Source organism: Trichosurus vulpecula, chromosome 6 (genome assembly GCF_011100635.1).
Source record: "Trichosurus vulpecula isolate mTriVul1 chromosome 6, mTriVul1.pri, whole genome shotgun sequence".
NCBI classification, from domain to species: domain Eukaryota; kingdom Metazoa; phylum Chordata; class Mammalia; order Diprotodontia; family Phalangeridae; genus Trichosurus; species Trichosurus vulpecula.
The window spans coordinates 117,944,700-117,966,652 of record NC_050578.1 but is presented as its reverse complement, the minus strand read 5'-3'; the positions used below and the strand labels follow the sequence as shown (position 1 = coordinate 117,966,652).

Genomic DNA, 21,953 nt, shown 5'->3' with positions numbered 1-21,953 from the left:
TGCTTGTCATATAATTCTTCGTTCCTTTCTTTCTTCCTTCCTTTCTTCCTCCCCTCCTTCCTTTCTTCTCTCTTTCCTTACTTCTTTATTTCCTTCCTTCTTTCCTTCACATTTCCTTCTTTCCTTCCTTCCACCTTTCCTTCCTTTCTTCCTTCCTCTCTGCCTGACTTCCATCTATTTTAACTTTCCCTCTTAAGAAAAAAAGTATTATTTTCTTTAACTCCACTTTCCAGAGTGAGCAGTTGTAATTGTGTAATTTAATTCAAAATCTATTGAACACCTGCTACATACCCAGCTCTGTACTGAGTACCATGGGAAAAAACCACCAAAAGAAGTTTGCAACAGCCCCTGAAAAGAGAAAACATACAACGTTATTGGAGAGAAAGAAATAAAATCACCAGAGGCTCTTTGAACATAAGAACTGCAAAGATTCTTTTGGACTAATTGTTGTAATATTATTAACCTTGCAGATGAGGAAACCAAAGCCAAGATAGGTAAAAGGGCTTGGCCAAGGTCATATAGCTTGTTATTGGCAGGATCAGCACTCAAAATGAGATCTTATGATTTCCAATCAGGTACTTCCAAAATCAGAGGCTAACAAGATCCCTAAATCTTTTACTCCTCTTCTTGCAAGACATTAGTCCTCCGCAATATGCACCCTGTCCCACACTAACCTGAAATTGTCCTATAGTTTCCTGGCCAATGAGTTGTGACTTCAAAGAAAAATGCAGTACAATCCAATCCAATCCAACAACTATTTATTAAGCATCTATCAGATGTAAAGCACTGGCTTTAAACACACAAATAAACTGGATATACAAAGACAAAGCAGAGTATAGTATGTGTGGAATATATTCATGATTGTTTGGAGAAAGCTGGGAGCATTAAAAGCCAGGAAGATTAAAAAAAAGTCCTGTATGAGGGGAACTCCAAGCTGCAACTGAAAGGCAGTGAAGGATTTTAAAAGCCCAAAACGGGGAGGAAGCACATTTCAGGCATGGAGATCAATCAGCCTGTGCAGAAGTTTGGAGAGGGTCAGTCCTCCAATAAACCAGGCACTGTGCTAAGCACTAGGTTGTACAAAGAAAGGCAAGAGAAAGCCTTTACTCTAAGATCTCACAATCTAATAATGGGAGAGACAATTTGTAAACAATTATGTACAAACAGATGATGTGCAGGCTAAGTAGGAAATAATTAACAGAAGGAAGACTCTAGAATTAAGAAGGATTGGGAAAGGCTTCCTGGTGAGGAGGAGACTTAAGCTGGGACTTGAAGGAAGCTGGGGAAGTCAGAAAGTGCAAATGAGAAGGGACAAGATCCCAGACATGGGGAGCAGCCAGAGAAAATGGGCCAAGCTAAGTGACGGAGACCAGGGTCACTGGATCCATGTGTCTATTAGTGTGTAAGGTGTAAGAAGAATGGAAAAGTAGGTAGGAGTAGGCCATAAAAGGCTTTGAATACTAGAGGATTCTGCATTTCATTGTGGAGGTGATAGGGAGCCACTGCAGTTTACTGAGTAGGGAGGGTGCCATTGTCTGACCTGAGCTTTGGGGAAATAACTTTTGGAGCTGAATAGGGGATGGCCTGGAGTGAGAAGAGATTTGTAGCAGGCAGTAGAACCAGCTGGCTATTGCAATAGTCCAGGTGCGAGGGGGTGATGGCCTGCACCAGAAGAAAGAAGAGGTGTATCTGAGAGATGTTGAAGCCCTTGGTGATAGATCTGAGATGGGGAGTGAATGACAGTGAGGCAGGAGATGGAGTACTAAATTCTAAGGACAAGGAAGCTCGTTAAAACTGGAATGTAGATTATGGGAAGGGGGATAATGAGAAATTAGCCTGGAAAGTTACAATAACTGGAAAATGAACAGCTGTCTTCTTCTACCTCATGGGTGAATTAGGATACATTACTCTGCCTAAAAATAAATCTAATAAAGCAATTATTTGTAGGGGAGGAGACAGAACGATTGAATTTGGTGTCCCGTTTCCAACAAACACTCCCGTTTTGACCAATGGTTGTTATTTAATCTCTCTGAAACTCATTTTCTCCACTGTTAAGAATAGGGATTAAGTTATTTCCCTCAGCTAATCTGAAGTGCAGTGAAGGAGAAAAGTATTTTGTCAGCCTTAAAGCTCTGTAGAAATATGAGAAATTGCCACTGTTGTTTTTAGATCTTGGAGATAAGCAGCATTGTGCATGACTGTCTTCGTAAATACGACATAAGAAAGAAGAAAATGTTGCACAGACCTTCTCCTGATACCACAGCCTGGCCTCACCTGGGGAAGCCATTTTTGATGGAATAAAGATGGTGCTCTCTGTAGGGGATGGACCCTCTGAGGTAGCTTTTACAAGTATTGACGCCCTTGTTTCTGAGATGTGAAGCTTTGGCCTCAATGCTAGGGCAGGTAGGTGGCTCAGTAGATAGTCAGGAAGAAGAGTTCAAATATGGCCTCAGACACTTATAGCTGTGTGACCCTGAACCAATTACTTAATCTCTATCTGCCTCAGTTTCCTCAACTGTAAAATGAGGACAATAAAAGCACCTACCTCTCAGGGTTGTTATGAGGACAAAACAAGATTATGTTTATAGAGCAGTCAGTGCCGCCATTAGCACATAGTTGTCTGTCCTTCATTTTCAAAGAGGACCAATGGAATCATGGGATGATGACTTGTGTGTGAATTGGATTCAAGTGAAGCAGAGTTGCACAAAGCAGTCAGCTTCACTCTCTCTTCCAGAATCATCGAAATCCAGTAGTGAAACAAAAGTCAAGATAACTGGTGATGGCCCAGGATGCAGTGGGTGACCTTGGTATCTTTGTAGTCTGACCAAGCTCTGAGTGCTCCACAATGCCCGCTTTCATGCCCATTAGAAGAAAAAAATTGTTCTCATCTACCCATTCTGCTAGGGGAAGTTTTCACATGTTTGGGGTAGACATCCCGCTAACTCACCAACAGGTTTGAGGCCTGTCAATTACCCTCAACCTGATTTAGCCCATCTGCAGAGATAATTTTACGAGCATGTGGCCATTACACATGTTACAGCTTCTTGGAGCCGCAGATGAGAGTTGAGCGGCAGGTGGACACCAGTAGTGGATAGATAGACTTGAAAAGGGCTCAGCAAGCCCTCATACCAGAAGTGTTAGTCCTCCTGAATACCCCATACACCCATTGGCACATGGTAAACACTTTAGTGTTTCTTTCCTTCCTACTTCCTCTCAAGAGGCTATAAGACATAGCTGTGGTCATACAGATAGTGATCCCCGGAGGCTGAATTTGAGCTCAGGTCTCTCCTGTTTCTCCCTTCTCCAAGTCTAGCGATATTCCTCTGTACCACACTGCCTCATCTGTTTCATTTAGTTTATTAATAAAGGAAGAAATCAGAGGGTGGAGAATGCTGGGAGAGGCAAAGGAGAAAGAGGTTGTTTGAGCAAACATGGGCATAGATCACATTTGTGTTGTTAAGAAGAGGTAGCATGATGTTGTGGAGGAAGACTTGGATACAAATCTCACTTCTGACTCCTACTGGGTCTGTGACTCTGGGACAGTCTCTTAACCTCTTAAGCAGCTGCTCATTTGTATTGGTTGAGTGAGCTTCCTCACACTAAGGATTTCCTACACTGATCATATTGATGAAATTATAAATATAGGTGTGCATATGTGTATACACACATAATTATAGGAGAAAGGAGCAAGAATGTGTACGTTTGTGTGTGTAAAACTTTTACTCATTTAAGAATTCCCAAAATTGAAATCCCTATTCATCTATGTATATGTATATTCTTGTAATGTGTGTGTATATGTGGGTACATGTATATATATACATATATACATATATATATGTATGTATCTCTATTACTAACATATGCATGCATGAGTCTCATTTAGTACTTAACTTCTTCATTTACTATGGTTACTTTGGCTGGTTTTTGTTTGTTTGTTTTTTAAGAAAATTTCTGAAACACAATGTGAATGGTGCCCTGTTGCACAGACTCTGTGGTCATCCTATAGAAGGCAAAGCATCCTGCAAAAGCCTTAGACTTTTTGTAGCCACGTGCCTGAGGAGACACACATGTGCGTGCACACATGCACACACACACACACACACACACACACACACGCACAACTTTGATTTATGGAAAATACAATGAGGAGTTTTCCTGTGGCTAGTATATACAGCATAAACTCTAGTCTATATATCAGGGGCCTGGAAGTTCAGAAATGGTACTTTGCAAAGCAGGCAGGGCTTTAGAGTGAGATGGCCTAGGTAAGTTCTAATTTCAGTTCTATTTGTTTCTACCTGTCTGTGTGACCTCAAGCAAGACAGTTAGCCCCAAGGGCTTTCTTCCTCTGTAAATTGAGAGGGTGTTGGTTGGTGGGGGTGGTGGTGGGGTGGAGATCAATTATAAAACTTTCAAGGTCTAGCCAAGCTTTAAAGCTGTGTCTAGGCTCCATTCCCTGCTAAATCAATTACCTTTCCTGGTCCATAACATTCCTATCTATATAAATTAAAAACTAATATTATATCCTTCAGAGATATATTAATATCTGTGTATGTGTGTGTATGTATTAGGTTGAAAAGTAAATGGATCCTGAAAAACCATTCTAATAAAGAAAATCTGAAGGATAAATCATTTATGTCTAAAAATTCTGTAACTTTTAGTTATGAGGGAGCTTAATAAATGCAATCTATTACAATTTTATTTTTCTCTTATCTCTGTTTTATTGGTGGTTGAGGAGTAAGAGAGGGGCTCCAGACTTGTGATTTCTGCCAGCCCCTCCACTAACACAGTGGGGCTTTTATTTAGGTTGCGACTTGACCATAGACACCCAGGAAGAACTGGAATCCAGATCTTCTTTACACTATGATATCTCTACCATTCTCCCATGCCATGTTGTCTCTCTTGAGCTCATTATCTCAACTTTATTTAAAGGCTAAAGTCATTTTTAAAACTAGATGGGCAATAGTTCGCTATTTTCTGACCCCGCCCCCCACCAACTCATAGTGTTGCTGAAATGACTAATGGAGAACGTTTGTTTTTTTGTTTTTGTTTTTGGTTTCCTTGGTTTGTTTGGGGTTTTTTTTGGTTTGCTTGTTTCTGGTTTTCCAGGTAGCTAGCTGTTCCTGATCTTCTTGAAAACACACTATCCCACCAACCCTCTATTTATTCTGACTTAAACCCTCCAAAGAGTGGGTGCCTCCAGAACAAACATAGGGACAAGTGTCTAAATTAGGGACAATTTTCTTAGCTTTGTTTTCATTTTCCATTTATTTCCATTGACAGTCAGAGTTACTGGGTAGTACAAGAATGACATTTTTATTCATAGAAATAACATTAATAGTAGTTCAGTAATAAATGAGAGCAGTGCAGGGTTAACCATAATAGAGTACCCATTTACCAAGGCATTCAGGATTCCAAATAAAACTTCACAATAAATAAAGGAGGAGGCATAGCTTAAAACACAACAAAGAAAAAATAGACCAACAAGAACAGCAACACAAAAATGTGACTTTAAAAACTTTTTTATGCTAAGAATAAAAGTTATAAATGAAATCATGCACAGGGATCAGGGAATTAACAGTGAACATCATAACAAACAATTTGGCAAATAAGAAAAACATTCAAGTATTCGGGAAGAGATTGTGGGGTGGGGGAGGAGATTAGGATACATGTTTAGGAAAAACTGGGTTCTATTCACTACCTTAGGAGAGACACCCAGGTGGCTCTCTGTGTCAGTCCGGAGTTGAGCCTAGGAAGGCAATAAGCAAAAGACTGATTTCGTTGTCTTTAGCACCTTTAACTAGTTGCAAGGATGGACCGAAACTCAGTGCTGGCATTGATTTTGGAATGAACATGAATGCTTTGAGACAAATGGATTTTTTCAATATTTGAGGTTTCACTTATACCAACATGAGTCCAAGTCTCTAACCAAGCACAAGAAGTGTGGTTGGGGAACACAGGAAAAAAAACAAAAAAAAAAGATAGTGAGAAAAAAAATTAAAGTTCACCAAAGTTGCTAATTTATTATTCTAAGAATTCAGTTTCAAAACGCAATTGAAACTGAGGGCTGGGTAATACTTCAGCGGGGCTTATTCTGCAACAAGACGCTTATCTTTCTTTAAAAACAAAAACAAAAAAACAAACAGAAAAGTAATAGGAAGCAGTACCCTCATCTCTTGTGGCTGGATGATGTGCCAGAATCAAATAGTGGCTGGTTTTTATATACTTAGGGAAGACATGCTTGCCATGGGAGTAGAAAAATAAAATTTATTTGTTAAATTACACATAAATATAAGGTACAAATGTATTTTTAAAATACAGATTAAGATAATCACACTTGCATTGTGTACATATGAAAATACAGTATTTAATATTCCATATACACAGACACATTTATGATAAATGCAACTAATTGGCAATGCCAGTTCTGTCTTTTTTCCCCCTTTCCTTGTTTCCATAAAAATGGAAAAAAGATGCCTTTTTTTCAAACTTCTCTAGCTCTGTCGAACATCTTGTAGCAGCTTGTTAATCTCTGCCACCAGCTCACTGGCATCCATGAGTTCATGCTTCCCATCATTGAGATGGTTGAGTACATTATCAAAATCATCTTCCTCATAGTTTTCAGGAATCTCTTCCATGGCTGGAAGCCATTTGGAAGAAGGCTGCACACTCGAGTGAGTCCCCAGGGTGGGCCCCGTGGTGTTGGCAGGATTTTGGAAATGGGTACTGGCTGCCCAGGCTGCCACCCCTTGTGGGTAACCCACAGTTTTGGCTGGGAGAGTTCCCTTTCGACGCTCTAATGAGTTGGCCCGATCCACCTCACTGCACTCAGTGTAGGTGTCCAGAGATGGAGGTAACAGACGCTGAAACACACTACTCATTTCAGAGAGCAAAGAAGATGTGCATGTGTCCCCAGCATCTTCTTCATTCCGCACATCCTTCCCAAAAGTGGAAAAACTCTTCTTCTTTTCACTGGAATCAATGGGCTGGGATTCCTCTTCCACACTCTGATGGGGGTGCTGGGGTTGTGGCTGGGAAGGAAATTCTTCTCCTGGAATGAACATGTTGCTTCGATAATCAGAAGATGGGGAGGGAAGAGGCGGCATCCAACACTGGTCTGAGTGTCCCAAAATTCTGCATTCATCCGTGCATAGCCGCATTGCTGCAATCAGAATATATGCTGGGGGTTAACAGTCAATCTTAGCCAAATGTTTGTAAAAGGCATTTATGCAGGAAGGTGAAAGTGTGACTAAAAATATTTTAATTATAATGATGATGACAGATACAGCACTTCAAGATTTACCTTGATATATATGCATGTATGTGTGTGTATGTATATGTACATATACATACACACCCATGTCCTTTTAACCTCATAACAATCATGTAGCCTAGATACTATAAGTTTTATTAATTCCACCTTTACAGATGAAAAACCTGAGGTTCAATAAGCTTAAAGTGATATCGTATCAACATAGGTTAACAGAAAATAGAGTGAGATGGGGAAAGAGCCTTAGAGCTTAGCTAGTCCAGCTTTCCCATTTTACAGATGAGGACACTGAAGCTCAATGAGGTTAAAGTGATTTGACTACAGTCACACAACTACTAAGGGTTGAGAGACATGATTTGAACCCAGATCTTCTAAATTACATTCTAATGTTTCATGAGTCTGGAATTACCGCAGGAATGACTTAGAAAGATTTTTCCTAAGCGGCCTTCAGCTAATCCATTTCCCTAATAATGATGATGACACTGGTGATAATGATGATGATGATGATGATGATGATGTTGGAGACTAGTGATTTAAGGTTTTCAAAGCACTTTATAAATATTATTTCATTTTACCCTCACAATGACCCTAGAAGGTAGATGCTGTTGTAATATCTATTTTACAGGTGAGGAAACCAAGGCAAACAGTGGTTAAATGGGTCTGGGATCAAACAGCTAGTAAGTATCTGAAAGAGAATTTGAGCTCAGTTCTTCCTGATTCAAGCCTAATGCTCTAGCCACTGCTTTTGCTAGCTATCTCTAGGCAGCTGGCATATAGAATGTATAAGGTATGAGAGAGTCTTTGCACAATACAGAATACTATCTGAACAATTGCTAGACAATGGGGTCTATTTATGGGCTCCATTTCTACTTATGGGAATAATTTGGGGGCATTCAGCACTGAGGAACTAAAATGACTAAGGGTCTAGGAGATAGAAACTGTTAAGCAGAGTCTTGGGGGATGGGATAACTGTATGGAGTAGTGTTGTTTGTCCTTGGTTCTCAAAGAACACCAATGACATCAGGAGGGTGATGTCATGACTTGCAAGTAAACTGGATTTAAGTGAAGGAGGGCTGTGTAAAGTCACCAGCCTCACTCTCTCCTCCAGAGCCATCTGGGTCCAGTGATGAGATACAGATCAGGATGACTGGAGATGGCCCCGGATGCAGTGGGGCAGTGGGAGGGTGGGGGGGGGAGGGGGATCTTAGCCTTTTTAAGCTAAAGTCTTTTCCGGGTCTCAGTTTGTCACTTGTTGACTGACTGACTGACCTAATGACATTAATCAGTGTTTGTTGTATTTGCAAAAACAGGACTGGTGAGAGGGAGTCTGTATTTGTTCATAAGCTTGGAAATCCTGCTCAGCACACCGCTGTCCAGGGGACTTACCCCATAGCCTAATGGACATTCGTCACATCCTCTCCACACCCCTGATTTGCCTGTTCTACAAGACCAGAACCTAAAATCCAAGCCCTTATCGGCAATAAATTCTTGATAGCAATTCGACCTTTCCAGATGCTATTGTTTTTCCTTTGGGAATACTCTCCTTCCTTTCAGGCGCTTTCTGGCTAGTTCTTTCTCCCTCTGCTGATGCTGAATTCAAGTCCTTATCATCTGACACCCGGATTTCTATAAAAGTTTCCTAGCTTGTCTCCCTGCCTTCATCGTCTTCTTTCTCCTTCAGTCTTTTACATTAATTCAGGACATTGCTGAGTCCTTCAAAAATTCACTGATTCCATCAGGGTGGTTTTCCTTTTCAACAACGTAAACCAGAACAACGCACCCCCCCGCCAACCATTGTAGACCAGTTCACAAATTTCTGTGGGCAAAAAGTTCATCACCCAATTGCTAATTGTCTGGTAATAAGCTTCCTTCAATTGGCCAAAAGAAGGTCTCACACACAAACACACATGCATATACACATGTACACACACACAAGTTTGATGTAAGAATGTATTCACATGAATGATCTTTGGTAAATATACATTGCATCATATTGCCAGGATTAATAGCAGAAATGTGAAGGAAGAAAAAGGGGAAGTCTGAGACATAAGTATTAACACTTAACCCATCAGAACTGCAAGGAATGTAAGCTTCTTGAGGGAAGGTCTTGTTTCACCTTTTTCTATGTATCTCCAATGCCTGGCACAGTGAGTGTCACATAGAATAAGAGAATTAGAGCTGTGTGGTATCTTATAGGTCACCTCGTCTACTCCACCCATTTTATAGATAAGAAAACAGTTATTAACCTAATGTCTATTTAATTGAATTGAATTGATAGAAAAGCAGGGTAGAGAGAGTAGGCATTGAGAGCCACTGGATCAAGTCTGCCATGAAATTCTAATACATAACAAATGGAAAGTGACTAATTAGGGTGAAGAGAGAGCTAAGTAAGGCCAATCCCCAACTTTATGGATTGTTGATTCATAGAGTTACCAGCTATTGATCTCTTCATCTCTTTTACTCAAAGGGGTGAAAGGAACAGAATCTCACCTGGACTATTTCCATAAACCCTTCCTTAGTGTCCCTAGATTCCATCCTCTACACATTTTCCCAATAATTTTCCAAAAGTACAACTAACCATATCACTCTCCTGCTCAGGAAGCTCAAGTGGCTCCCTATGACCTCTAAGAGAAAATACAACCTCAACCTGACCTTTCAAGCCCTCCAGAGCCTGGCTCCAACATACTTTCTGGACCTATTTCATATTATTCTCTTCTCCATAGTCTCTTTCAGCCAAACTGGTCTCAGTACTATTTCCTAAACTCAGAGTTTTACTTCCTGCCATGTCACTGCCTAGATTGCCCTCTGTGCTTGGGCTGTACTCTTTTAACTTATAAAATCCTTGTCTTCCTTCAAGGAGCAGCTCGGGGCCACTTCTCATGAAAGGACTCTACTTATCCCCATGGCTTTCAGTGCTTTTTTCCTTCCGTACTTACTGAGAGAGAAGATTCAGAATGGATATAAAGTGGGCCTCAGAGCCAGGAAGATTTGGGTTCAAGCTCTTGTGTGGCTCTGGAGAAGATACCTGAGGTCCAGTCAAAATTGTGTGTATCCATCCATCCATCCATCCATCCATCCATCCATCCATCCATCCATCCTTCCTCATATGCATGTGTCCATGCATACACAGATATATTTACATACATACACACACATATTCCAGTTGTATAAAAGTGCTTTACATGTTTTACATTTTTAAATGAAATATTATCATAATTTATCACAAATAAAACATACATATTCTTTTGGGAGACTTGAGTGGTATAAAAATTTCCAAAGAACTGACTATATCTATTTTATCTATGTATGTATCTATATATGCAATACATATTTGTGCATATCTATATACATACATCCATACATAGACTTCATCTGCTTATATATTGCATCCCACCAGTAGAATGTTAGCTCCTTGAGAGCATGGACCCTTTTTGCTTTTAGTATCTGCAATGATGAGTATGGTGTCTCTCATTCAAAAAGTGCTTGTGAAATGTTCACTGAACTGAAATGTTGAATTGAATGAATGAACTGATGTTGTTAAACAATGCATAGGTCATGGATTCCCCATTTGATAGTTTTAAAATAGAAATGATGGGGGGGGCAGCTAGGTGGCACAGTGAGTGCAGCACCAACCCTGTAGTCAGGAGGACCCCAGTTCAAATCTGACTTCAGATACTTGACACTTACTAGCTATGTAACCTTGGGCAAGTCGCTTAACCCCAATTGCCCTATAAAATAAAATAGAAAAGATGATAGAAAGATAGGTAGAGACAGACAGACATCTAGATAGATAGAGATAAATAGATAGAGAGATAGAGACACACAGACAGAGAGATGGACAGATGCAGATAGACAGACATAGAGACAGATAGAGAAAGAAAGATAGACAGAGACAGACAGACAGATAGATATAGACAGACAAACAGATAGACAGAGAGATAGATAGATAGATAGATAATCATTATGGCTTCTCTATCACATTTTCAGCAGGCAGGAATCTTAACACCATAAGTGTAGAGACAAAAGGGGACTTGGAGGTCATCTAGCCCAGTTCTCTCACTTAGCAGATAAAGAAACTAAATCCTGGTGGTGGGGAGCATATGAGGTTACCTGGGTAATAAACATCAGAACTCGGATTTGAACTCAGGTCCTTTGATTCTAAATTTAGAACCCTGGGAATAGACAAAATGTCCCTGAACTTGACTCTGTGACATGTAGTTCTTCAGTTTTATAACTGGAAAGTGCTCGGAATGCTTCACATTTTTAAATGAAACATCATTCCTATTATTTATAACAGGAAAACACACATTCTTCTGGGAATCTTGAGATGGATCAAAATTTCCAAAGAATTGAGTACAGGGATAATTTGACCAACAACATGTTGCCAAAGAATTACAATGAAAACTGGGTGATTAAAGAGATACACATTATACTAAACATCAAGAGAGCTGCTTCTGCCCCATGAGTATTTCAGAAGTATTAAAAGATAGAGACAATAAGGCATAATAGAGTATTGGACTAGGACTGAGGAAGACCTATGTTCTGTTTCTACTTCTGACAGTCACTGCCTGTGTGACCCTAGACATCTCATTTAATTTTTAGGTGCTTCGGACAACACCCCAGAAATGACAAAGTCATAGGGAATATGCAATCTGAATTCTTATAGGAAATCCCTATCCTGGGAGGAATTTTACACCCTGAAGAAATTATAAATTCTTTGCACGTTAGAATGGTAAAAGATGCTTTTCCATCTTTACTGCACAAAGGAAAGATGAAGCATGCCGTATTGAACTAACAGAAGGGAAAGGAGGTCAGCCTTCAAAGAAGAATGAGGGAGAAGGAAAAAAAATCAAAGCAGTGATGAGGAGTATTTCTATTACTTTAGTTAATATTTCTCATCTCTTCTCTAGGGTCTTAGCTGCTAACAAAGCATTGAGATAAAGGAATATGAATATTCTCTCTGGATTTTCATGTTCAGTACTGCAAATATGACATAGCAATACTGGCTCATCCATCAGGTTGAAAAGGTACGCGCCATGAATGAAGTCTATGAGCTAAATAGTCTAAGTATTGTTATCCCCATTTTATAGAAGAGGAAAAACGAGGTAAAAAAAAAAGAGTCGAGAGACCTACACTGAATCATGTAGCTGGTAGGGCATAGCCTAGGAAGCCTAGCTCTTCAACTCCCAATCCAGTGTTCTTCCCAGTAAACTATCTGGCAACTGCCTAGCATTCAATTCATAGCATTTGAATAGGTGAAGAGGAGAAGGGAGAGAGGTAGAAACGTCCTCTATCAGAAAAGCATAATATTTGGTTATAAGGATGAGCATGGTGTGTCTGAATGAAAGTGAGAAGGCTGCTCTGGTTTATTTTTTGGGGGGGAAGGGGATTAAATATTCGTTCACCACGCTTTTAATAAGCAACCTCTTTGTGCCAGGTTCTGTACTTGGCAACGTAGGTAACTAGACAAACATGATCTGGTCCCAGGTGGCAAGGAACTTCTATTGAATGTGTCAGTTGGACAAGTAACCTGGGAATGGAGTAGAGAAGATTTTAAATGTCATGATAGTATTAATAACCAGATCATCAGAGGATTTTGAGGTGAAAGCATTGTTAGAGGTCACTTAGGCCAATTCCTTGACTTCAAAAGTCAGAAAACTGAAAGCTGGAGAGGTGAAGTCAAAGTTTGCATAGTGAGTGAGAACAAGGGGCAGGATGTAAATTCAGTTGTGATTTCAAATCAGATAAAGGAGGGAAGAGACAGGCAGTGAGAATACAAGATAGAAAGCTGTGTTGCACTAAACCATATGCACCTACTTATATGAAAGAGACAGGTGTCATCAGAATGATAGAAACATCAAAGGAGAATATTTCTGTTCTATTGAATGTTCATTTTGCTCTATATCCAACCAGAAGATTCATTTATTGAATTATAGAGTGTATATGTTTGGAAATGTATACATATCTACAGACATATGCAGGTAGACGGCTGTCCTCAGAGTCAGGAAGGGCAACTTCAAATCTTGCCCCTGACACCTACTGTCTTCATGACCCTGAGCAAGTAACATAACCTTTCAATGCTCCCAGACAACTGCTAATACTGAAAGTTATAGAGTAGCTGCTGATATACATTGATAGAGAAAATTTCCACACTAGAAGCTCCCTATACCATTGAAAAGAAGGTCCAGTACATACACATAAATGTGCCTGATGGGGCAAGTGAAAACTGAAATCTCCAGAGAAGCTGCCTCATACACTGACGACGCTATAAGCTATTTAAGAGAAAAGGGACTATCTTTTACCTTTCTTTGTATCCCTAGAACTTAGCATTGTGCCTGACGTGTTAGTAGAAGCTTAAAAAATACTTGTTGACTGATCAACTGATGAAAGATATAGTGCTGTATGTACAGTAGAAAGTGAAATAGACTGGTAAACAAGAAACCAAGAGCTCAGATCTCAACTCTATTGTAATCTTGGTGATGTAAATCATTTCTTTTTACTCTCTGCATCAATAAAACGGGAGTGTCAAACTAGATCCTTTCCAACCACAAATTCTGTTTCTTGGCCTAATGATCTCGAAGCTCTGAAACAATTCTGGGATTTAGTGAATACATTTAAGATCCCATAAGGGAGATTCTCAAGGTGAGTGAAGAGGATTTGAGAAGCCTCATAAAGATGAAAATGGAGTTAAGCCACCTCTATGTAGTTCTAGGTACCTAATAGGGAGAGGAACTACAACCCAGAAGAAGAGTAATGAGGTAAGAAAATACTAGTATTTTGGATATGTTCACCTGGAGCTTCCCTTGGAGATAATGTGATTCCTACTTTAAGTTTGCCTAGCTGTATTCAAGAGCACCATGAAGATAGGAGGTATTGAATTCAGAAAAGAAGGAAAGGACACTCTTGTTACACAAAGAGGAGAATAACCTGTATTTATCACTGTCCACAACACAAAGTGTGAAAGATTGTAGAATACAATGAAGATTCTTAAATAAGGAAATTTGATCTTGAATTAAATATATAGTCGACTTGATATCTTTTACAAATTTCTTATTATGAGTGGGTCCAATGAATTTATTGACAACTTTGCCTAGAACAAGGTTGTTTTTCTCTCCTCCTTCAACCTAAAATCAAGGTTTGCTGGTTGTGCACAAGTTTATATTTTTTAAATAAATGATATTTTATGAGGAAAATATGATCTATGAATTGAATGATTCAATCTATTGTACTCTGTTCTTAGAAGTTACTTTGGACAATCTTATCAAGATGATAATGAGGATGATGATGATAAGTCATCCTAACCCCTCCCCCGATTAATCTTCTCTCATAGTATAGGAACTCTTTTGAGAACCAGAAGACCATGAAATGGCTATTGTATAGAATGACTATTATATAGGTCACTGTCCCAATCAGATGGTTAGAGCAATGCCTATCCTTGAAATATAGTAAAGGAAATAGGATAAAAGTAATTTATTCAATGATTAGCCAAACTATGTATTTGTATTACCCTTGATATGTTGATATAAGTATGTAGCTGATGATAGAAATAATTCTCAAATGTAAAGCCACTGAGTTATTTTATGCTATATTGGAAAGAACCATTGATCTTGATTCTGAAAATTCTAGAAGATACAGAGTCCTAGACACCAGAAGACCTTTTGTCCAGGGTCACTCAAACTTCTTGTCTCTAGGCCTCAATATATCAGTATGTTCATCTGTAATACGAGAGAGGTGGGCTAAATGGCCTCTAAGGTCCTTTTTAAACTTTTTTTTGAGGGGGGAAGGCAGGGCAATAGGGGTTAAGTGACTTGCCCAAGGTCACACAGCTAGTAATTGTGTCAAGTGTCTGAAGCCAAATTTGAACTCAGGTCCAAATGCCTCCAGGGCAAATGCTCTACCCACTGCACCACCTAGCTGCCCATCTAAGGTCCTTTTTAACTCTATGTTCTGTGACTTGTGGCCCTCTTGTCCACTTTTTCCACTGCCTTCCTTACCTTGAAGCCAATCATTTGTGTTTTTTTCCATAGTATTTTCCAGGACTTAGGACAGCTTATTGAATATTGTTGTGCCTCATTTTCTTCACTTTCAAGTGAAAATCATATTTAATATAAACTAAATTAATTTTACATTTTAATAATTTTCCAAAACTTAAATTCAAGGGGTATGGACTAATTCTCTGGGGCCTTTAGAAGGCCATTTGTGCCGTAGTTCTAGAGTAGGGATTCTTAACCTGAGGTCCGAGAAGGGGGGGGGAGAGAGAGAGAGAGAGAGAGAGAGAGAGAGAGAGAGAGAGAATTGCATTTTAATATAATTGTTTCCCTTTGTAATCCTATGTATATTATTATATGCTTGGGGCACATATATTTCACCAGACTGCAAAAGGGATCCATGGTACAAAAAAAGGTTAAGAATCACTATTATAGAGAGACGATACTATATGCTGTAAGAGATATTTTATATCTATGGGACCATAAAGCCGTTACAACTTTCTAGGTGCCTCCTTGGATGTGTTGGGCCCCAAAGAAAATCAAACACAAGCATGCTTTTCCCCATCTAGTTGTATAATTTACAAGTGAATATTGTTCCCTTGGAGCCTTCTTCTTCTTTCCCCAATGGGTTGGGCCAAACAAGTAGGAGGTCTAGCAATGGTAGTCAACCTTCTCTTCCCCTGCTATGTTTAGAGACCAAAATATGGCATCTTTTGCTATACTTTAGCTTCTGGTTCTGAAAAGCGGTTCCCAAGATAGGAAGCATTTCTTCTAAATTATAGTTCTAGGCATGACCATACACTGGGACAATGAAGCTACATGGAAGTATCCACCCAGTAATTTCAGAAACAGTGCTCCTCCATGGGAGTTTAGGGGTGGGGTATAGTGCCCTGCTTAAGATCAATAGCTCCTAAAAGTAATTTTAAATTGTTTCATCCTAAGTGTCACCTTCCTACCAGCTTTTGGAGATGACATATGTTTATCTGGAGAGAATGGTGGGGGCGGGGGGAAAGGAAAAAAGGAATTAAAGAATGGGAAAAGCAAAAACATAAGGGGCCCAGTGTTTTCACTCTACTGACATATCATTTAGAGAGTCCTAGAAATAGCTACTCAGGATATAGCTATTCATTACATTCTTACCTGCAGGAATTCTTCCATCGGTGAGGAAGAGGTCACTGAAACCTTCCCCAAGTAGCCGGTCTATTGGAGAATCACGACCCAGATCATAATCACTGTCCCCTGCTTCACTGTCACCCCGGCCACTGTCCTTTAAGCTGAATTTATCCATATCTTGAAGGGCATATCTGTAGACAGAAATCAGGCTATCATGAGTGCGTGGATACTACTATTCAAAGTTGCCTATTTCTGTTTGGGGAGACTACATAAGAAATGAGCAGAATGATCCTAAATTTCTTACCTATAGCTCCTGGAGTATTTGTTTCCCCGAAAACTTGGTCGTGGCTGATATTGACCTTGATGAAGCATTGAGAGAAGCTGAGAGACCTGCTGGAAGAAAGATAGTAAGCACCAAGTCCTAGAAATAAAATTCTGAATAACTGCTAGAGCTATTTTTGGAAATGGGGAAAGACGAGGGTCCAGACCTATGATTTTATCAATGTGGAAAATACCTGATGTGAAAATGCTATTCTCTGATGCAAAGCAGCAGCTCATCTATAATTTAGAGCCAAGTTGCCTGGGACATTGAAAGGTTATGTGATTTGCCTAGGGTCACACAGCTAGTGTGTGCAAAAAGCAAGACTTGAACCCAGGTTTTTCTGACCCCCAAGGCCATCTTTCTATATACTGTACCATACTGCCTCTCACAAGTGCAATATTATGGGGAGAAAAAGAGGAATTGGTTATTTCCTACTCCTTAGTGAACATGCTAGTTCAGCTTTAAAGTTTCACAGGCATAAAGAATACATTAGAGTCAGCATCTGCATGGTTCACTGCCTGTCACCAAAAGATAAACATTCTCAAGTCATTTCCCAGCAACTGAATCATAACCTCAAAGAGCTTGCTAATTGTGTGTCAAAATCAATGGCAAATGAATGCAAAGATTTGCCAGTAATTAAATTTAGTTGATTATTTCATTGAAAAGCAGGTTTCCTCTAAATAACTCATAGATCTATGTCTATTTCAGGTTCAGATCAAACAGATCTGCTTCTATTTCAGATTCAAGTGATCAATCATTGACATTAAGATAAAGGGGATATATAACACTGTGGTCTATAAGATCTCTAGGTAAAATGGTCAACTATCTCCCAAGGAGCTGAACACCTACTGCAGACAATAGAATGTTAGAAAGAGTATGGAAGTAATAGGGGAATTGGTTTACAATCCTGACTCTATCACCTTGCCATGTTGGGTGCTCCCCTAGGTCTCTCTGGGCCTCAGTTGTCTTATCTATAAAATGATGGATTTGGACTAGGTGACCTCTGCAGCTTGAAAACTCCATGATTTCAGGTAAGATGTATTTGGACAGCAGGATTACCGATTTAGAGTTACAAGGGTCTTCAAAAGTCATCTAGTCCAAACTCATGGTTTTATAGATGTGGCCATCTGAGGCCCAAGAAGGTTAATTGAGTTGCCCATGGTCAAACAGGTTGTTAGTGGGTTTTGAATGCAGTTAACATGCTTGTTCCAATTCCATTTCTATTTATTATTTAAAGGTACTTTCATATAGAAGGAAAATGAAAATATAGTTTTTCACTGTAAATCTCTGTGTATATATTCATGTAGGTGTATATTTATATATATATATGCACATATGATTTGTATGCATATTTATAAACATACATGCATGCATGCATGCACATATATGTGTATAAGAGTGTATACACACATATATTGTGTATTCTGGCTGACCCTGGTCATTTAAACTCTCTTTACCTCAGTTTCCTCATTTCTAATTTAAGGATATGTTCATATGTCTATACATATAATACACACATATATAGACCAATACCAGCTATTGTATAATATACACATATGAATATATACATACCCACATCTATTTACCCACACATATGCATGCATAAATATAATCTTAAGTACACATACAAATGCATGTGTGTATATATGTCATATGTAGGCTTATTCTATTTTAATTGCCTTATATTTAATTTATATTTTGCTCAATTATCTACGGATGAAGGTAGAGTATTTTATAATATTTGTGGAAACAATTCTAAGACTGAGATGTACTAATGTCCTAATTCTGATTGTGTACTAATGACTGGACTTAGATGCCATAGTTGGTGATCTTACCTCAACAGCAGGAGTAGCATGAGTGAGTTCCAATGAGAAATTCTCAGGCACATGGTTTGAGGAGATTGTCACTAAGCTATTGAGTGACTGATGGCTGTGGTGACTCTGACGACTGCTCATCTGCCCTCTTTCCAGGGTGGGAGAAGAAGAAGGAGATGACCTATGATGGGATCTAATGGGCAAAGTGCCATTAATTGTAGGCACTAGAGTGATATCTCCTTTGTGAATCTGTCTGGAGGGTCTTTTGGGATGGTGCTGGTAAGTAGATTCTGCCACCCTACAGTTGTAGGACCGGTTGTCTTTCTTTTCTCTGTTGCACCGGGTTGCAAAGAGGACCATGATGACCAATAAGACAGCACAGATAGCTCCCAAGGAGATAATTATTATCATAGAGACATCCATAGAGGTCTGACTAACTGAGGTCATTGCTGTACTTGTTACTGATTCAACAAACTCAAAAACTGAACACTTCAAAATTGCTTTGGTATGGAGCTGGGGACTGCCTTTATCCTGGACTAGTACAGCAAGCTCCCATTCAGTGTGTGGGGTGGACTCCATGCTTACATTGGTGTAGATGTCACATGATTTGGGGTCTATGACGAAGATATTGTCTTCATTCCCTGCTACTATAGAGCAGCTTAGTTCTGCATTCATGCCAGAGTCCCGGTCTACAGCCCTTATTCTGGTAACTTGGAAGCCACTTTCAGCCCCTTTAGGGATTGAGATTTCCGCTGTGTTATTTCGAAGTGCAGGGCCTACAATCACAGGGACATTGTCATTTTCATCGATGATAGTGAGTACAACTGTGGTATTGCTGACGAGTTGTTTTGGACTTCCCCCATCTCTGGCTTCAACCACAAAAGCAATCTGACTTACTTCTTCATGATCAAAGATTCTGAGGGCATAGATGGCGCCATTAGATGGGTCAATGGTTACATATGTAGTTATGGAACTTCCCAGGATAAAACTCTCCAAAATGGTATAGGTGACCTGTCCATTTTCTCCTAGGTCAGGATCAGTGGCTGTGACAGAAGTGATATAGGCCCCTGGAGAATTATTCTCAGAGATGACAAATTCATATCTGCTTCTCTGGAAATGGGGGGGATTGTCATTTACATCATTGATTTGGACAGTGAAATGTTTCACTGTTGAGAGACTAGGGGTTCCCCTGTCCTCTGCAATTACAGTCAAACTATATTCGGATCTCTTTTCTCTGTCCAGTGTGGCATTAGTCAAGATCAAATAATTGTTTTCATAGGTCTTCTGAAGTTTAAAGTGACCATGTCCATGAAGTTTGCAAACTATTTCTCCATTCAGTCCAGAATCCTTGTCTTGTACCCTGACCAAAGCAACAAATGAGTCAATGGGATCCCCTTCAAAAACATAAGATATTTCCTCTTTGCCAGGAGACATCAGGTTTATGTTAATTTCAGGCTTATTGTCATTCACATCTACAACCTTAATGATGATTTTGCAGTGAGCTGGAATTGAATTGGGGCCCATATCCTGAGCCTGAGCATCAATTTCATAGGATTTGGTGGTTTCATAGTCCACTTGCTTGAAAAGAGTCAAATGGCCTTTTTCAGAATCAATCTTAAAAGTCTCTATAATTTTGGGAGACACATGACTGCTGAAGGAATACACAATTTTCCCATTAGCGCCCTCATCTGGATCAGTGGCATTCAGGTCTAGGAGCAAAGTCCCCACCGGGGAGTTCTCCAACAGCTGTATTACATAAGATTGTTTCTCAAAAACAGGACTGTTGTCATTAGAGTCCGAAATGCTTATTTTGAGGATGGAAGATCCAGACCTCTGAGGCACTCCCATATCAGAGGCAGTGAGCTGGAGTTCATAGCTGGACTTCAGTTCCCTATCCAATTCTCTCACCACAATGAGCTCCGCATATTTCGCCCCATCCGTCCTAGTACGCACCTCGATATTAAAAAAGTCATTAGCAGACAGAGAGTACGTGTGGAGAGAGTTCTCCCCAACATCTGGATCGAACGCGCTGTCCAAGGGGATCCGGGTCCCTACAGCTGCGCTCTCGGATATCTCAATGGGAATGAGAGGTCGGGAAAACTGGGGAGAATTGTCATTAATGTCCAGTACCTCCACTTCAATGTGGAAAAGCTGCAGATGCTCCGTGGGCAGAGTGATCACATCAAACTCGATGGAACAGTTCAAGTTTTTCTGGCAGAGTTGTTCCCGGTCAATTTTCGCCCCTATGCTGATTTCCCCGTTATCCTCTCGGACTGTGAGTAAAGGAGAATTCCCCCTTTGCATTGCTCGGAAACGCACCGTAGTCGGGTTAGGGAGCTTAAATAAAACATCAGCCACATCTTCCGAGAGTCTCGCTATGACCGAGCCAACCCTCTGTTCTTCATAAATCCTGTATTTCAAATTCTTGCCCAGCACGTCTCCATTGAAAGAGAACAGCAACAGTGCAAAAAAGGCAATAAAGTGCATCGTCCAACTCATTTGGTGCATTGGGTGAGTTTCTGCAATTCACCTCTCCCAACAACTTGAATAAAAGAAGAAAAAAAAAGGAAAAAAAAAGAGAAGAAAGAATAGCAGTCCTTTCAACTTCCTCTGGCCACTTAAACCCAGTCTACATTTGGTCCCTTAAACTCGAAGACGGCTCTTTCTAACCCAGTAGAACAATTAACTGTTCACGAACTTCTAATTTAAAAATAAAGATTTAAAAAGAAAAAGTCTGGTTTATACACACCATGTCATGACTTCCAGCTCTGCTCAGCACGTAAGCTGATCCCAGGCATATCTTCTCCGCTGTTCCCTTTTCCAGGCAGAAATGTGTCACATCAGTCCTTTCTCCCTTGAGCAGCCCGTATCCATTAATGCAGGATGCCCGCCGAGCGAGTCTGCAGTGTATCTTTCCTGAGAGATCCTTTCCCCCCCTTTCGCTGCTCGGCTGCAGACTAAACACCCTTGATTGCTGACTCCAGTCTAAAATCTGTATAACTTCAGTTCAACTCAGACAAAGCTTTTTTTGCCCGGCATGTGTTGAAACGCTTCCAGCCAATCAGCGCACTCCCAAATCAAAGGCTGGTGGAGTCACAAAAGAGGGAAAGAAAGAGAGAGAGAGGGAGAGAAAGGGAAAGGGGGAGAGCTGGAAGATCCTGGGGGCTGGGGGAAGGGCTGGGGAGGCTGAAGGAGAAGGATGATAGCTATTCCTTCCCTCTTGCCTTCTTTCCTCCGAGCTCCTCCCTCCCCTCCACCATACACCTCCCCCCCTTCATTTTACTGCATTCACTTTCTTAGAGTGTGCCACAACAAAGAGGAGACAAATTACTAAAGAAAAACTTTAAATCAACTTCGGGTCGTGTCTTTATTTATATGACACTTGAAATTGTTCTTGTAATCTTAATTAGCCTGCTTTCTTCTGCAAACATGCGATCATCCTCCTTCTG

At 40.0% G+C, this 21,953-nt stretch overlaps 1 protein-coding gene across 2 annotated transcripts; it reads right to left on the bottom strand.

Moving 5' to 3' along the window:
* Positions 1 to 5,246: 5,246 nt before the first annotated feature.
* Positions 5,247 to 21,522, bottom strand: PCDH18 (protocadherin 18). 2 transcript variants are annotated; one of them, XM_036765403.1, is made up of 4 exons: positions 18,526 to 21,522; positions 16,673 to 16,758; positions 16,396 to 16,559; positions 5,247 to 7,159 (listed from the first exon to the last, which is right to left on the bottom strand). In XM_036765403.1, the coding sequence occupies exons 1-4, from the start codon at positions 21,010 to 21,012 to the stop codon at positions 6,492 to 6,494; spliced, it is 3,405 nt and encodes a 1,134-aa protein (XP_036621298.1). In that variant the 5' UTR covers positions 21,013 to 21,522; the 3' UTR covers positions 5,247 to 6,491. The 2 variants fall into 2 exon arrangements, with proteins under 2 accessions (XP_036621298.1, XP_036621297.1); XM_036765402.1 differs by having other exon boundaries at positions 16,673 to 16,761; positions 18,526 to 21,012.
* Between the last annotated feature and the right edge of the window lie 431 nt (positions 21,523 to 21,953).

What these genes read in the sequence shown, in the direction of transcription:
- PCDH18 (XM_036765402.1), bottom strand. Translation starts at nt 21,012, where the DNA reads ATGCACCAAATGAGTTGGACGATGCACTTTATTGCCTTTTTTGCACTG. An exon ending in AAATACTCCAGGAGCTATAG is followed by an intron (nt 16,560 to 16,672) that starts GTAAGAAATTTA and finishes TTCTGTCTACAG; the next exon opens with ATATGCCCTTCAAGATATGG. An exon ending in CGATGGAAGAATTCCTGCAG is followed by an intron (nt 7,160 to 16,395) that starts GTAAGAATGTAA and finishes TTCTGATTGCAG; the next exon opens with CAATGCGGCTATGCACGGAT.